The sequence below is a fragment of the Silurus meridionalis genome, chromosome 10 (genome assembly GCF_014805685.1).
Source record: "Silurus meridionalis isolate SWU-2019-XX chromosome 10, ASM1480568v1, whole genome shotgun sequence".
Lineage (NCBI taxonomy): Eukaryota > Metazoa > Chordata > Actinopteri > Siluriformes > Siluridae > Silurus > Silurus meridionalis.
In genome coordinates this window covers 27,781,666-27,798,801 of record NC_060893.1, presented here as the reverse complement: position 1 = coordinate 27,798,801, position 17,136 = coordinate 27,781,666, and the positions used below count along the sequence as shown (strand labels likewise).

General features: G+C 40.3%; 1 protein-coding gene across 2 annotated transcripts; it reads right to left on the bottom strand.

Moving 5' to 3' along the window:
- Positions 1–4,840: 4,840 nt before the first annotated feature.
- On the bottom strand, positions 4,841–16,885 carry fabp10b (fatty acid binding protein 10b, liver basic). 2 transcript variants are annotated; one of them, XM_046858955.1, is made up of 4 exons: positions 16,473–16,885; positions 11,457–11,629; positions 10,997–11,086; positions 4,841–5,951 (listed from the first exon to the last, which is right to left on the bottom strand). In XM_046858955.1, the coding sequence occupies exons 1-4, from the start codon at positions 16,543–16,545 to the stop codon at positions 5,901–5,903; spliced, it is 387 nt and encodes a 128-aa protein (XP_046714911.1). In that variant the 5' UTR covers positions 16,546–16,885; the 3' UTR covers positions 4,841–5,900. The 2 variants fall into 2 exon arrangements, with proteins under 2 accessions (XP_046714911.1, XP_046714912.1); XM_046858956.1 differs by lacking the exon at positions 4,841–5,951 and adding an exon at positions 10,084–10,141.
- Between the last annotated feature and the right edge of the window lie 251 nt (positions 16,886–17,136).

Here is a 17,136-nt window from a genome sequence, read left to right as displayed (position 1 = left end):
CGAGATATCAAAAATCCCTTCGCAATTTAGCAAGTCCAATGTCTCGCCATCATGTTCGCCACGTTTGATGTCAATTGCATGAATTCCCTAGGAGGAGTATTTAAAAGTTCACCACATGCACTTATAAAACAACCCAACATGGCCGACTTCCTGTTGGGCGGAGCTAATAGGTTTAATTGTGAAAGTTGTTGGTCGATGAGGTCTATATGCATACCAACTCTCGTACATGTGCGTACATAATTGCCCGATCTGTGCATGTTTGTTTTTGAATTACAGGGGGCGCTACAGAGCCCCCCTGCCACGCCTGTATACCAGCCTTTCTAAGGCCCTAGTGACAAAGGACTCTGACGTGTGTGCCAAATTTCAAGAGTTTTAGTATGTTAAGGGACCTCTAATGACCAATGTGTGTAAAAAAAAAAATAATAAAAAAAATAAATAAATAAATAAATAAATAAATAAATAAATTCTAAGGAAAACAATAGGGCTTCGCACCTCTGGTGCAGGCCATTCTGGCCTGCTCCTCGGTGCTCGGGCCCTAATAATGCATTTTATTTCATGGCGCCTTTCAAAACACCCAAGGTCACCTTACAGACAATATACAGGTCATTGCATAAAACAGAATACACAACAGAGAAGCAGCATATGCATGTAAAATTAATTTAAATCTCAATAAAACATTTCATAAAAAGGCCTGTATAAAAAGATATGTTTTAAGACGCTTTTTAAAAGTCAACAAGCACTCGCTATTGCGAACATCAAGGGGAAGAGAGTTCCATAGGCAGGGGGGCAGCATAACTAAAAGATCTGGCACCCATGGTAGTCAGTCGAATACAAGGTGCCACAAGAGAAATTGAAGATGAAGATCTAAGTGCGCATGAAGGAGTGTAAACATGAAGAAGTTGAGTGAGATATTGTGGTGCAAGATTATGAAGTGCCTTATAAGTAAGTAGCAAGATTTTAAATTCTACTCTATACTTTACTGGAAGCCAGTGTAACTGCTGAAGAACCGGAGAGATGTGAGCCGTATAAGGTGTTCTAGAGAGAACATGGGCTGCGGAGTTCTGAACCATCTGAAGTTTATTCAGCAATTTGGAAGGAATACCTGTGAGAAGTGCATTGCAGTAGTCTATACATGAAGTGACTAGTGCGTGAATAAGAACAGCAGTATTATTATTTGAAAGAAAGGGATAAAGACGGTTAATATAACGCAGATGGAAGTATGCAGTCCGCTTGATATTATTAATTTGTGCTTCAAAAGATAGTTAGAGTGTAACAGAATGTTGATTCTAGGTATTTAGTGGCCCAGTCGAGCTCTGCGGGGTCAGACAGAGATCTATTTAATATAATTAAGATCTAAAAAAGTGACGAGATAATGATCTGAAATAGCTTCAGACTGTAGAATTATAACTACATTTTGTATTTTTAATCCAAATGTTAACAACAAATCAAGAGTGTTTCTCCACTATGAGTGGGTCCTATAACATTCTGATTAATTCTACTGAATCTAGAATGGACACAACTGCTGCTCTTAAGGAGTCTTCCTAATTATCAAAATCAATATTAAAGTCACCAACAAATAATGCTTTGTGTAAAGAAGGAGCTAAATTTGTGATGAAATCGGCAAATTCTATGAGAAAATCAAAGTCGGGCCCCTGGGGGTCTATAAATAATAATTAATGGAATTGACTGACTGGACCTGCTTTCAGACACTGAATATTTTATGTTGGTGTAAAGAACTTCAAATGTTTTACATTTGTGTTTAGTCTTTTGTGTGACGTTTAGATTATTATTATAAATAGCTGTATCTCCTCCTCTGCCATTTAATGCTACATATTCATTCGGCTTAATCCACTTTCTGTCAAACACATTATATTAAACTCCTGGTCATAATAATTTAGTTTATAGTCAGCGCTTTTGACGTGAGAGATCTAATATTCAACAATCCTATCTTTAGATCAGAGGTGCTGCTGTGCGTTCAGTCCTATTTAATTTAATGTTAATCAGGTTACTTGAACAGACTTTCTGAGAATTCCTATATATTGGTTTCGCTCGGGGGACAGACACAGTCTTTATTTGGTGGATCCTGACTGACGACTCTGTGCAGCTAGTAGACAGTCGGTTTAGCCTGTCTGTCTGCTCCCTGGCCTTTGCTCTGGACAGTCACTTGTTAACTAGTGTTTTGAGACTATGACCTTTCTACAAGAAATTATAGAAGCACTTTTCCGAGTGGGATGGATACCGTCTCGCCCTAACAGGCCAGCCTTGCCCTCAAAAATTCTCCAATTATTTGTGAAGCCCACATTGTTTTCAGTGCACCACTCGGACATCCAGCAGTTCAACGACTGTAACCTGCTGTAACCTACATTGCTATGTCACATTGGGATGGGGCCAGAGCATGTTACTGCATCAGACATTGCCTTCACTAATTTACACACCTCTATAATATTACCTCTGACTGTTGAAGGCGTATATCATTAGCTCCTGCGTGAAAAACTATCTTAGAGAACCTGTGCTTTCCTAAAAACCTAAGCTGACCTGCTATGTCCGGTGCCCTGGCTCCCGGTATACACATAACCTGTGCTGCTGGTCCCCCTAAAGGTCTAGCTAATTTCACGTCAGAATAGAGTCTCCTATAACCAGAGCTCTTTCAGGTTTCTCAGCAGGTGCTTCACTGAGGAAAGCAAGCCTGTTAGTCACATGAAGCGAAGAGTGTTAGCTTTGGCTTTGCGAGTATGCCGCCGAGCCATCACCCACTCAACCAGCTGCAAGGGCTCTAATGCCGTAGTCAGGGGAATACTAACTCCACCTAGGGCATCCAGACTTTCCCCTGCAGAACCTGGACTGCTATCGCACTTACTACTTATCTCTAGACTCTGGATGCGCTCCTCTAATGCTAAGATCTTCTCTATCAAAGAGCAAACTAACTTACACTCCTCACAGATAACGGAGAAAGACTGACTAAACATGTCACACTTCACACACTGAATGAGCTGGATGCTTGCCATAGCAGAAAAACTACATACCTTAATATGGTTTCTGTAGTGTGTTTGTAGTTTTGATGGGAATGGTCTCCTCTCACTTCGAACAGAGAATAAAGCGCTCTTCCAAAAGCAAAAAGAGAAGAAACAAAACCAACGGAAAGTAAAGGATGCAGGAAAATCAAAACGATATTTTGAGATTTTAACGCGATGAGAGAGGGGAAAAGAACAAAATTTAAAGATTTAAACGCTGATACAAACACAAAATTCCTGGCAAACAATCAATAACAGGAAGTTACAACAGGAACTCAATCACTCTTAAAACAACCCCCCCATGAACAGCATTCGTACATAAGAGTCCTTGTTGTCTAGGTGGGTGAGGGCCAGATGAAGGGTCGTGGAGATGGCATCATCCATGGAGCGGTTTGGACGATATGCGAACTGCATGGGGTCCAGTGAGGGTGGTAGCTGGGTCTTAATGTGCTTTATGATGAGCCTCTCGAAGCACTTCATCATGATGGCTGTGAGCGCGATGGGACGATAGTCATTGAGGCAGGAGACAGTAGACTTACTTGGCACAGGAACGATGGTCGTCGTCTTCTTGAGGCTCGAAGGAACAATGGCGCTGCTCAGGGAGATGTGAAGATGTCGGTGAAGACATCCGCTAGCTGTTCTGCACATTCCCTGAACACTCTGCAAGGAATGTTGTCTGGTTGTCTGCTCTGCATAGAGTTTTCCTCACTTCGAGGTCACGTAGCTGCTGCTGCATATCATTTTTTATTGTGTTGTTGGGGTTGTTTCTGAGTTCCTGTAGTGTTCTGCGGTGGTACACAGGGACACCGGTTGCTCCAATGTCCATATGTTGCGTAAGGCATGCTACAAAGTGAAAGTAACACCATTTTTGGTCCGGAGCGGCCACTGCCAGCTACTGCTGTGCCCCCATCTTAGATCCATCTGATGCTGTCTAGCTACACTGTCCCCTGCCAACACCTTACAGTCTCCAATCTCCTTTAGGTTTTATCTCCTACATAGAACATATTCCACCTGTGTGCTCCTTCCTCCAGTCTTATACGTCACCCTATGATCCTCCTTCTTCTTAAAATACGTGTTCACCACTGCCATTTCCATCCTTTTAGCAAAATCTACCACCATCTGCCCTTCCACATTCCTCTCCTTAAAACCATACCTAACATCACCTCCTCATCACCTCTGTTCCCTTCATCTACATGCCCATTAAAGTCTGCCCCAATCACCAATCTTTCATTCCTAAGTTCACTCTCTCTCTCTCTTTTTCTCAGACACACACACACACACACACACACATACATAATTAATCAAATTCAAATTAATCAAGTTAATACAGAAATGTTACAGAAATATTTGATTACAACACAGGTATTCTATAAGCTATAATTATTTTTTATTTCATTTTCATTTCAACCTGTTTTTGTGTGCGTGTGTGTGCATATATTAGGGATTATCTCCATAACTGAGATTGATGTGATTCTATACAATTAATTTCATTTTTTATTTGTATAGCACTTTTACACATATAATGCAGTTAGCATCTCGATGCATTGCCAAAGATACGATACATTAAAGATACATATGAAGCAGCTACCAATGCGATACAATATGATATACCCCCTATTACGACGCAGTGCGATACGATTTCTATTCGATTCAACACGATGCGATTCAATGCAATTCAATTCAATGGAACTAATCTGATGCTCTGCAATTCAGTATAGAACAGATGGTTTGCTTTTTTCTTTGGTTTAGACATACAGCAACTCCAACCCAGGAGTCTTAAAGAATGGTGATCAGTATAGGGTAATATACTGTAATTGATTATGAATGAACTCATTACAGTACATAATTTTGAAGAAATAAAAAGCAATTTTACACTACCATAATGTATAAAGAATACAGTATATATGTATGTGGCAGTGGGCACATGGCGAAGCACTAAGTTGTGATTGGAAAACTGCTATGTTTCCCTGCCATGCAAAAAGGTCAAATATTTTAACAATTATGTTGTATCATAATAATCATTGTGGGATAGAAAAATTGTAAGTCGATCATAATTCAGGGACTACCTGTATTCTATGTGACTCTCAGGACACGCCTCGGTCTCCGTAGTGCTGTAATACGTCTTATAGCAGCAGTGGTGCTGAGAGAACGGGCTACATGTCAAATATTGGTCACAAATTATTGGTCACTTTCTAAATAATAAAAGTATAGTGCAGCTACTAATAATTATATAGAAATAAATCGCTTTTTACTGACGCAAATATGGTAAAACCGATGCACTTGTATCCGATGCACACTTTTTACTTTGATGCATCACATCGTTAACATTTATACTGATGCATGAATGAGTCAATCTTACCATCCCTTATATACAGGGCGTCCTCTACTTACGATGGAGATACGTTACGACGAGCCAAAAATAGTCCAAAATATCGTAATGTAATGATGGAACTATGATTGTCACAGTCTTTCCTGCTTCATGCTGATTTATAATTTAAATGTTCTGCTCCAAACTGATGGCTTCCCTCTTCTTTTTCTACTAGCAGTAGAAGACGTTCTTGGTGTTTGGTGCTTTTATCATTAAAATTGCTGTTTGGAACAGAATAAAATATACACTGAACAACTTTACTCCATTGAGGGCAAGCGAGATTCGGGAGTCTCATAGGGCGAGAGATTTGTTAATCACAGCTGCACATCTAACGTATCCTACATCGTACGCTGCTGCCGATGCCACAAAGGTTTTCATATTTTTACAATTTTGTCGCCCTCGTCATCGTAAGATCGAAAAATCAAAAGTCAGACCATCGTAACTCGGGGACCATCTGTATATATGTGTGTGTGTGTGTGTGTGTGTGTGTGTGTGTGTGTGTGTGTGTGTGTGTGTCTGTTTCAGATCCTCTTGTATCTTCTGATTAGGGTTACAGGGCCAGCAGTGAAAGTCTGCAGGTTTAAAGTTCAGGAGAGAGAGACAAGAGAGAGAGAGAGATAGAGAGAGAAGGGGGTGGTAGAGAGAAAAGAGGAGGAGATGGTAATTTCCTGTTAAACTGATATAAACACAGAGCAGCTCCTGCTGATATAATGTGGGAGTAAACACATTACAAACTCCCTCTAACCCCAATTCAAATCTGATACCACCATGTTCTCACACTATTACCCACAGAAATCCACTGGTACTCCCTCAGACTATACTCTCAGTGTCCTCTCACTGTGCTCTCAGTAAACTCTCACTGTGCTCTCATTGACCTCTCACTCTGCTCTCAGTGTACTCTTACTTTGCTCTCAGTAAAATCTCACTTTACTTTTATTGTACTCTCACTGTGCTCTCAGTGTACTCTCACTGTGCTCTCACTGAAATCTCACTTTAATCTCAGTATACTTTCACTGAGTTCACAGGGCTCTCAGTGTAATCTTGCTTTACTTTCAGTGTACTCTCACTTTGCTCTCAGTGTACTCTTACTGTGCGGTCAGTGTACTCTCGCTGTAAACTCAGTGTACTCTCAGTGTACTCTCACTGTGTTGTCAGTGTACTCTTACTGTGCTCTTAGTGTACTCTCACTGTGCTCTTGTTGTGTACTCTTACTGTGTTGTCAGTGTACTCTCACTGTAATCTCAGTGTACTCTCTGTGCTTTCAGTGTACTCTCACTGTGCTCTCAGTGTACTCTCACTGTGTTCTGGGTGCACTCTCACTGTTACCTCAGTGTATTCTTGCTGTGCTCTCACTGTACTCTGACTGTGCTCTCAGGGAAATCTAACTGTAATTTTAGTAAACTCTCATTGTGCACTGTGTACTCTCACTGTGCTCTTAGTGTCCTCTCACTGTACACTGTACTTTATTTTCAGTGTACTCTCACTGTTACCTCAGTGTACTCTTAGTGTGCTCTCAGTGTACTCTTGCTTTAATTTCAGTGTACTCTTACCGTGCTCTCAGTGTATTCTTACTCTACTAAGAGCACAGTGAGGTACAGTGAAAGTAAAGTGAACATTTATACTGATGCATGAATGAGTGAATCTTACGATCCCTTATATACAGGACGTCCTCTACTAACGATGGAGATATGTTATGACGAGCCCGTCGTAAGTACAAAATATCGTAATGTAAAGATGGTACTATGACTGTCACAGTCTTTCCTGCTTCATGCTGATTTATAATTTAAATGTTCTGCTCCAAACTGATGGCTTCCCTCTTCTTTTTTTACTAGCAGCAGAAGAAGTTCTTGGCGTTTGGTGCTTTTATTATTAAAATTGCTGTTTGAAACAGAATAAAATATACACTGAAACAACTTTACTCCATTGAGGGTGAGCGAGAGTTGGGAATCTTACAGGGCGAGAGGTCCACTCATCACAGCTGCACGTCTAACGTATCCGTCTAACAATGAGATACTAACAATGTATGAGTATCTCACGTCTAACAATGTACTCTCACTGTGCTCTTAGTGTACTCACTGTGCTCTCAGTGTACTCTCACTGTGCTCTCAGTGTACTCTCACTGTGTTCTTAGTGTACTCACTGTGCTCTCACTGTGCTCTCAGTGTACTCACTGTGCTCTCAGTGTACTCAATGTGCTCTCAGTGTGCTCTCAGTGTACTCTCACTGTGCTCTTAGTGTACTCACTGTGCTCTCAGTGTGCGCTCAGTGTACTCACTGTGCTCTCAGTGTACTCACTGTGCTCTCAGTGTGCTCTCAGTGTACTCTCACTGTGCTCTTAGTGTACTCACTGTGCTCTGTGTGCTCTCAGTGTACCCACTGTGCCTCAGTGTGCCTCAGTGTACCTCACTGTGCTCTTAGTGTACTCACTGTGCTCTCACTGTGCTCTTAGTGTACTCACTGTGCTCTCAGTGTGCTCTTAGTGTACTCACTGTGCTCTCAGTGTACTCACTGTGCTCTCAGTGTGCTCTCAGTGTACTCTCACTGTGCTCTAAGTGTACTCACTGTGCTCTCAGTGTACTCTCACTGTGCTCTCAGTGTACTCACTGTGCTCTCAGTGTGCTCTTAGTGTACTCACTGTGCTCTCAGTGTGCTCTCAGTGTACTCTTAGTGTACTCACTGAAGCTCTCAGTGTGCTCTCAGTGTACTCTCACTGTGCTCTTAGTGTACTCACTGTGCTCTCAGTGTGCTCTCAGTGTACTCTCACTGTGCTCTTAGTGTACTCACTGTGCTCTTAGTGTACTCACTGTGCTCTCAGTGTACTCTCACTGTGCTCTTAGTGTACTCACTGTGCTCTCAGTGTGCTCTTAGTGTACTCACTGTGCTCTCAGTGTACTCTTAGTGTACTCACTGTGCTCTTAGTGTACTCACTGTGCTCTCAGTGTGCTCTTAGTGTACTCACTGTGCTCTCACTGTGCTCTTAGTGTACTCACTGTGCTCTCAGTGTGCTCTCAGTGTACTCTCACTGTGCTCAGTGTACTCACTGTGCTCTCAGTGTACTCTTAGTGTACTCACTGTGCTCTCAGTGTGCTCTCAGTGTACTCTCACTGTGCTCTTAGTGTACTCACTGTGCTCTCAGTGTGCTCTTAGTGTACTCACTGTGCTCTCACTGTGCTCTTAGTGTACTCAGTGTGCTCTCAGTGTGCTCTCAGTGTACTCTCACTGTGCTCTTAGTGTACTCTCACTGTGCTCTTAGTGTACTCAGTGTGCTCTCAGTGTGCTCTCAGTGTACTCTCACTGTGCTCTTAGTGTACTCTCACTGTGCTCTTAGTGTACTCTTACTGTCTATAAGCCGCATGTCTACACTGAAACTAATGAACTTTACACAGGCTTTAATGAAAGACAGTGTCTGTTACACGGCTTGTATCTAAACAGTAGCCTACCAAGAAAGTCATTGTTCACTGTCTTCCTTTCACAAAAATTTCTCTCGAGAGTTTATCTTTTGGCATCGTCATGTGTTTAAAAATCATCATCAGTGAATCTTTTCCCCCGATGCCGTGCAGCTCAGAACACAGGTGAAGTGTGTTTTTTCATGGTTGTTTTCAGCGTCACGAATGATTCACATTTCCTGTAGACAGTCCGAGTGAGCGGCAGGTCAAACGTCAGAGGAACCTTATCCATATGTATGATGTGGTGCGGGACGATTCAGTGGGAGCGCATCTGATTTAATATAAAGAGTTTCATTGGTTCACCTGAACCTGTTCCGCAATTTGATTGGTCTAATGTTATGGGGCTCAGTTTTTTGGCATTAAGTTTGTGAAACCGGGAAAAACCCAGGAATAATCCATAAATTAGCCGCTTTATTGTTTATACGGTATACGGTACTCTCAATGTGCTCTCAGGGAAATCTCACTCTGCTCTCAGTGTACTCTTGCTTTACTTTCAATTTACTCTCACTGTGCTCTCAGTGTACTCTCACTGCGTTTTCAATTTACTCTCACTGTGCTCTCAGTGTACTCTCACTGTGCTCTGTGTACTCTCCTTTTACTTTCAGTGTACTCTTACTTGCTCAGAAAGCTGTGTACTTGTAATGAATTCTCAGTGAACTCTCAGTGTACACTCACTGTGCTCTTACTGTGCTCTCCCTGTGGTACTTTCAGTGAACTCTCACTGTGGTTTCAGTGAAATCTCACTTTACTTTCAGTGTACTCTCACTGTACTCTCCCTGTGGTACTCTCAGTGTACTCTTTGTGTACTCTCACTGTACTCTTAGTGTACACTCACTGTACTCTCAGTGAACTTTCAGTGTACTCAGTGTTCTCTCACTGTACTCTCATTAAGCTTTTTTTAATCTGACTGTACTCTGACAGATCTCTTTGTGAACTCTCAGTGTATTCTTACATTAATCTCACTGTACTTTTAGTGAATTCTCAATGTATTCTCAGTAAGCTCTGTGTACTCTTACTGTAATTTCACTGTACTCTCACTGTACTCTATGATCTCTCAATGGGCTTTCAGTGCAGTCTCACTTTACTCCCAGTGAACTCTCACTGTACTTTCAGTAAGCTCTATGTAATTTCACTGTACTATAAGTGATCTTTAGGAGTGCAGGAAGGGCTACTGAAGACCTTTTTTGACTCTGTGGTGGCCTCAGAAACATTTTATGGTGTGGTCTGCTGGTGCAGCAGCATCTCTACTGCAGACAGAAAGAGACTGGTCAAGCTGACCAGAAAGTCCAGCTCAGTCCTGAGGATTCCCCTGGACACTACAGGAGGTGGGAGAAAGGAGGATGGTAACTAAACTATCATCATTACTGCAGAACATCTCTCACCCCCTGTATGAAACAGTTTCATCTCTGAGCAGCTCCTTCAGTGACAGACTGTTACATCCTGAGTGTCTGAAGGAGCGATACAGAAGATCTTTTCTCTCTGCTGCTATTAGACTTAACAATCAGAGCTGCTCAGTGAACCAGTCACCAAAATACACACTGTTACTGTTTAACTGTGTAATAATAACAATAAGAAAGTTTTTAAGCAATATGTCTGATAGCGTAACTATTATTGGTGGTCTCTTTTTTTTCTTTTGTATTTATTAATTGTGTTGTGTATATAATATATACTGTATTATGTCTCCATTCTTTTATATATTTGCACATTTCTTTTACTTTGCAGCTGTAACAGATATTTTCACACTGTGGGACAAATAAAGGTATATCTTATCTCACAGTGATCTCTCAGTAAACTTTTACTCTACTCTCAGTGAGCTCTCACTTTACTCTTACTCTGCTCCAGTGAACTCTCAGTGTACTTTTACTGTACTCTCAGTGTATTCTCAGTAAGCTCTCACTTTACTCTCAATGTACTTTTAATGTACTCTCACTGTACATTCAGTGTCCTCTCAGTGTATTCTCAGTGAGCTCTCACTTTACTGTTACACTGCTCCAGTGAACTCTCACTGTACATTCTGTGTACTTCCAGTGATCTCTTAGTGTGCTCTCAGTGAGCTGTCACTTTACTGTTACTCTACTCTTAGTAACCTATAAACTCTGATAGTGTTTGATTTCTGATTGTCTGGTTATCTAAAGCAGTCCTCTACTGATGTTAATGATGAAGAAACAAACCTCAATCATTTGCTCTCCCTGGATCTCCCGCATGTGAGTGACTTTCTCTGTGTCTATGACAATCTTTCCATTAACTAATTGTGGTGTAGCCTGTGGACACACACACACACACACACACACACACACACACACACACACAGTATTAGTATTAATGAATCATGATATTTAAACTAATACTAATAAAGTAAAAATTATATTTTTATGTTTCACTCCATTTTCATGGTAAATTGTGTACTTTTACATTTATTGTATTTGGCAGATCCCCATATTCAGGGCAACTTAGATTTATCGCTTTTATACAATAAAGCAGCTGTGGGTTAAGGGCCTTGCTCAAGGGCCCAAAAGTAGTAGCTTGGTGTTTTGGGGAACTCACAACCTTTTGATCAGAAGCTTAACCACTTCCCATCTGATTTGTACACGTAGGGTCATAAATATGGAGTGAGCAGTGAAGTGCACTTGCCCGGGTCTTCACCCGATCCATGGTGGTAAATTCGCTCTCTCGGCCAATGGTGAACGAGTTGGTGTTTGTTCGCAGAGGTGTTTTTACTGAGACCACAAAGTCATCTCCAGTTTGCTTTATAATCATCAAGGGTTTTACTTCCCTTATCATCTTCGCCATTAGCTGTGGTACAGCTATACACACACACACACACACACACACACACACACACACACACAAAATTTTAAACAGTAAAATGTCAAAAGAATTGTTCAGAAAGATCTGATCTGATCTGTTTATTAGAATCACTTCACTGACAGCTGTGCAAAATGCCTTTTGAAGCCTGGTTATTGCAGAAGTTTTTTGAGTTAAATATAAAAAAAAAAAATGTGGAAATGATCTGACATGATTTTATCTTTATCTAACAAACATAAAAAAACTACTACTTTTTAACAGGGGTGTGTAAACGTTTATATTAATTGTAAGTTCACTGTTAAACATTATATTTTTTTCCTTGGCCATGTTTATGATTCACTCTGATCCAAGATGGCGGCGCAGCAGTAGCTCGCAATGGCTTCTCCGGATTCAAAATGGTGCTTTTCGCGTCTTTAGCCAAACTTTCAAAAGTACATGCACAACATAGACAACTGTGTTCATGTATATGACCGCCAGAGGCTGTTACAGTACAGAAATCATGCAACAACAAATCTGCGTGAGAATGTATTTAATAACCTTTACAACCTTGACTTGCTGCGACTGCTTTAGGACTGCTTTGAATGCACTGACTGGGACATGTTCAGGGAAGCTGCAACCAACGGCAAATCCATCAATTTGGAGGAGTACACGTCATCGGTGACCAGCTACATTAGCAAGTGCACTGATGATGTAACCATCTAAAAGACCATCACTGCACGCTCCAACCAGAACCGGGGATGACCACAAAAGTGCATGCGCTGCTAAAATCTAGAGACTCCACCTTTAGAGCAAGGGACAAGACTGGCTTAAGAACAGCAAGGGCCAAACTGTCCCGTGCCATCAGAGAGGCGAAGCGCACACACGCCAGGAGAATCCAAGACCACTTCCAGGACAGCGGAGACACCCGGCGCATGTGGCAGGGCATCCAGGTGATAAAGAATTACAAGACATCACCACCTGCTTGTTTATGTGACGCCTCCCTCCCAGATGCGCTGAATGACTTCTACGCACGGTTTGAGGTGCAAAACAGACCACCCCTCCTCCCAGTGACCAGATGCTCTGTCTAGCCACAGCGAAGTGAGAAAAAGTGCTCAGGGAATGTGCAGCTAGCAGATGTCTTCACCAACATATTCAACATTCCCTGAGCAGCACTGCTTTTCCAATGTGCCTCAAGACAACGACCATCATCCCTGTGCTGAAGAAGTCTACACACTTCGCATCAATAACTATCGTCCCATCACTCTCACACCCATAGTGATGAAGTGCTTAGAGAGTTTTGTCATTCAATTCAATTAATTTTTATTTGTATAGCACTTTTAACAATCTTTACACAGATCATGTGGAGATAAAAATGAAGATGTTCTTTATAAGTGTAAGTTTGTCCCTGATGAACAAGTCGGTGGAGACTGTGGTGAAGGAAAAACTCCCTGAGATGCAGAAGGAAGAAACCTTGAGAGGAACCAGACTCAAGAGTGAACCTCATTTTTATCTGGGTGCCACCAAATGTCCATTTATTACAGATAAACGATGTTGAGGTGCAGTAAAGGAGATCAGAAGAAGCTGTGGTCCTGAGTCAGTGTAGCAGACTGTTGATATTAACTACAGTCCAAATCCTCAAAGCTCCCGTTCTTACGATGGAATTTCATGGATCTCCAGGGCGTGGATGAAAAACCATCCTCAGCTGCACAGAGTTGCCTCCAATCGAAGAGGACATCAGCGGCAGACCAGGACGAAGTGGGAAGATCTGAGGAGGGAAGAACCCCAGAGCGAAACCAAAATATAGGAATTCTCAGAAAGTCTGTTTTAGTAACCTGATTAACATTAAATTAAATAGGACTGAACACACAGCAGCACCTCTGATCTAAAGATAGGATTGTTGAATATTAGATCTCTCACGCCAAAAGCACTGACTATAAACTAAATTATTACTGACCAGGAGTTTAATATAATGTGTTTGACAGAAACGTGGATTAAACCGAATGAATATGTAGCATTAAATGAAGCGAGTCCTCCTGGGTATAGTTACATACACCAACCCCGTCTAAATGGCAGAGGAGGCGGAGTCACAGCTATTTATAATAATAATCTAAGCGTCACACAAAAGACTAAACAAAAATGTAAAACATTTGAAGTTCTCTACACCAACATAAAATATTCAGTGTCCGAAAGCAGGTCAAGTCAGTTAATTCCACTAATTATTATTTATAGACCCCCAGGGGCCCGACTCTGATTTTCTCATTTTTGCAGATTTCATCACAAATTTAGCTGCTTCTTTACACAAAGCATTAATTGTTGGTGACTTTAATATTCATTTTGATAATCAGGAAGACTCCTTAAGAGCAGCAGTTGTGTCCATTCTAGATTCAGTTGGAATTAATCAGAATGTTATAGGAGCCACTCATAGTGGTGACACACTCTCGATTTGTTGTTAACATTTGGATTAAAAATAAAAAACTTAGTCATAATTCCACAGTCTGAAGCTATTTCAGACCATTATCTCATCTCTTTTAAAATCTGCCTCAGTCACTGCATTTCTACCTCACCACGTTACCGTGTTAAGCGTACTTTCACGTCAGCTACAGCAGAGTTTTATCAATAATCTTCCAGAAATTACAAAATTAGATAGATCTCCGTCAGACCCCACAGAGCTCGACTGGGCCACTGAACATCTAGAATTAACGTTACGTTACACTCTAGATGATGTAGCTCCCCTTAAGACCAAAATGATCAGGGAGAAAAAATTAGCACAGTGGTATAATGATCATACACACACCTTAAAACAGACCACTCGAAAATTAGAACGTAAATGGCGTCAAACAAAATTAACAGTTTTTCAAATAGCATGGAAGGAGAGCCTCCTAAATTATAGAAAATCTCTTAGTGCTGCTGATCAGCATATTTCTCCTCCCTCATAGAAAATAACAAGCATAATCCTAGATTTTTATTCTGTACTGCAGCAAAATGGACAGGGAATAAAAGCACTGCACTCACATGCACACCATCAATAGGTAGTAATGATTTCATCAACTTTTTAATAATAAAATTGAAAACATCAGGCAAGAAATCCAGACGATTAATATAAATCCAAATTATTTTACAAGTAACCCTGTAGACAGCAGTGTAATTATAACAGACCATCAATTACAAAGTTTTACTCCTATTCAAGAGAACGACTTCATTTAATTTATTTCCTCATCAAAATCATCAACCTGCATTCTCCATCCCTCACCTACAAGTTTCCTCAAACAGATCATTCCAGAGGGAATTGAACCTGTTTTAAAATAATAAACTCTTCCATTAGCACTGGTTTTGTACCTAAATCCTTCAAACTGCAGTTATCAACCCCCTCATCAAAACCAGGCGATACAGTTAAATCTGCTCGCATAACTGAGTGTGTTAAAGAAATAAGAGATTGGATGACCCATAACTTTCTATAATTAAATTATGTTTATTGGAATATCCTCCCATAGACTGTATAACACCTTTAAACACTCTTGGCATCCGGACCAGGTGTTCTTCACTAGTCACTAGAGATTTTTTACTGACCTTGTGATCCCCTTCATCCCAGAGCAGTTCAATAGCATTTAGGATCTCTCGAGCTGAACTGATCCTCTCTTTACTCACAGTCATTTAAATATAAATAACTAATGTGATGTCCAAACTGTATATAAACAGGTTATTTTCTGCTGATGAGTTTATTTTCCTGTTTTAATATGTTGTGGTTTCTATAGTAACAGCTAAATCACATGGTCGTGTTCAGGACATGCTCCTCATAAATGAATAAAAACCAAGTGTAATCATTTCTTTAAGACTTTTTTTTATCATTATTGGAAGGAGTCTCCAGTGACGGTGCTTTGTAACCATCAGAGGTCAAGCTGTAACTTTAAGATGTCTGTAAATTACATTTCTGTACAGATTACAATAACAATACAATATTTTACAATACAATTTTATACAGAAGATTACAGTTCATAATAAATAGTTTTGGTGAAGAATGAAGGAGACTCACACACTGCTTTAAGGAACTCCTCAGGATCGTCAACCTGCATTCTCCATCCCTCACCTACAAGTTTCCTCAAACAGATCATTCCAGAGGGAATTGAACCTGTTTTAAAATAATAAACTCTTCCATTAGCACTGGTTTTGTACCTAAATCCTTCAAACTGCAGTTATCAACCCCCTCATCAAAACCAGGCGATACAGTTAAATCTGCTCGCATAACTGAGTGTGTTAAAGAAATAAGAGATTGATGACCCATAACTTTCTATAATTAAATTATGTTTATTGGAATATCCTCCCATAGACTGTATAACACCTTTAAACACTCTTGGCATCCGGACCAGGTGTTCTTCACTAGTCACTAGAGATTTTTTACTGACCTTGTGATCCCCTTCATCCCAGAGCAGTTCAATAGCATTTAGGATCTCTCGAGCTGAACTGATCCTCTCTTTACTCACAGTCATTTAAATATAAATAACTAATGTGATGTCCAAACTGTATATAAACAGGTTATTTTCTGCTGATGAGTTTATTTTCCTGTTTTAATATGTTGTGGTTTCTATAGTAACAGCTAAATCACATGGTCGTGTTCAGGACATGCTCCTCATAAATGAATAAAAACCAAGTGTAATCATTTCTTTAAGACTTTTTTTTATCATTATTGGAAGGAGTCTCCAGTGACGGTGCTTTGTAACCATCAGAGGTCAAGCTGTAACTTTAAGATGTCTGTAAATTACATTTCTGTACAGATTACAATAACAATACAATATTTTACAATACAATTTTATACAGAAGATTACAGTTCATAATAAATAGTTTTGGTGAAGAATGAAGGAGACTCACACACTGCTTTAAGGAACTCCTCAGGATCGTCCTGCTCATACATCTGCCACGTCCCAGTAAAGTCCACTGCCATGACAAGAGAGAACCTTAATACACACACACGCTCTGTTCAACACACTTTGAATGATACAGGGTGTCTTTAACTTTAATACAGTTGTGTTTGTTCACAGTAGTCTTAGTAACATCCTTAGAGGATGGTTTTTATCATCAACACAATCTCACGCGCATGCACACACACACACACACACACACACACACACACACACACACACACACACACAATTTTGTTTGCATCATTTCGACTCCATGGTGAGTTCTGAGTCATTCTCACTCCTGAAGGAATTACACACGTCATTAAAGACTAATTAGTGAAATAAATGTTTATATTTAGTTTATCACTAACTCAGAATTTTCATTTTTATTCACAATCATTTATTTTTTTTATAAAACAAATATGACTTTATCACAAACTAGATTTACACTTACACATGATAACATACTGATTTAAATATAATGATGTAAAGAACTGACAGTCAGTTGTGTGTACACACATTTTAAATCATCTAAACACATTTTAATGTGACACATTAAAAAAGTCACACACACACACACACACACACACACACACACACACATACACACACACACACACACACACACTCTC

What these genes read in the sequence shown, in the direction of transcription:
- fabp10b (XM_046858955.1), bottom strand. Translation starts at nt 16,545, where the DNA reads ATGGCAGTGGACTTTACTGGGACGTGGCAGATGTATGAGCAGGACGAT. An exon ending in TGGATCGGGTGAAGACCCGG is followed by an intron (nt 11,087 to 11,456) that starts GCAAGTGCACTT and finishes GTGTGTCCACAG; the next exon opens with GCTACACCACAATTAGTTAA. An exon ending in AGGGAGAGCAAATGATTGAG is followed by an intron (nt 5,952 to 10,996) that starts GTTTGTTTCTTC and finishes TTAAACCTGCAG; the next exon opens with ACTTTCACTGCTGGCCCTGT.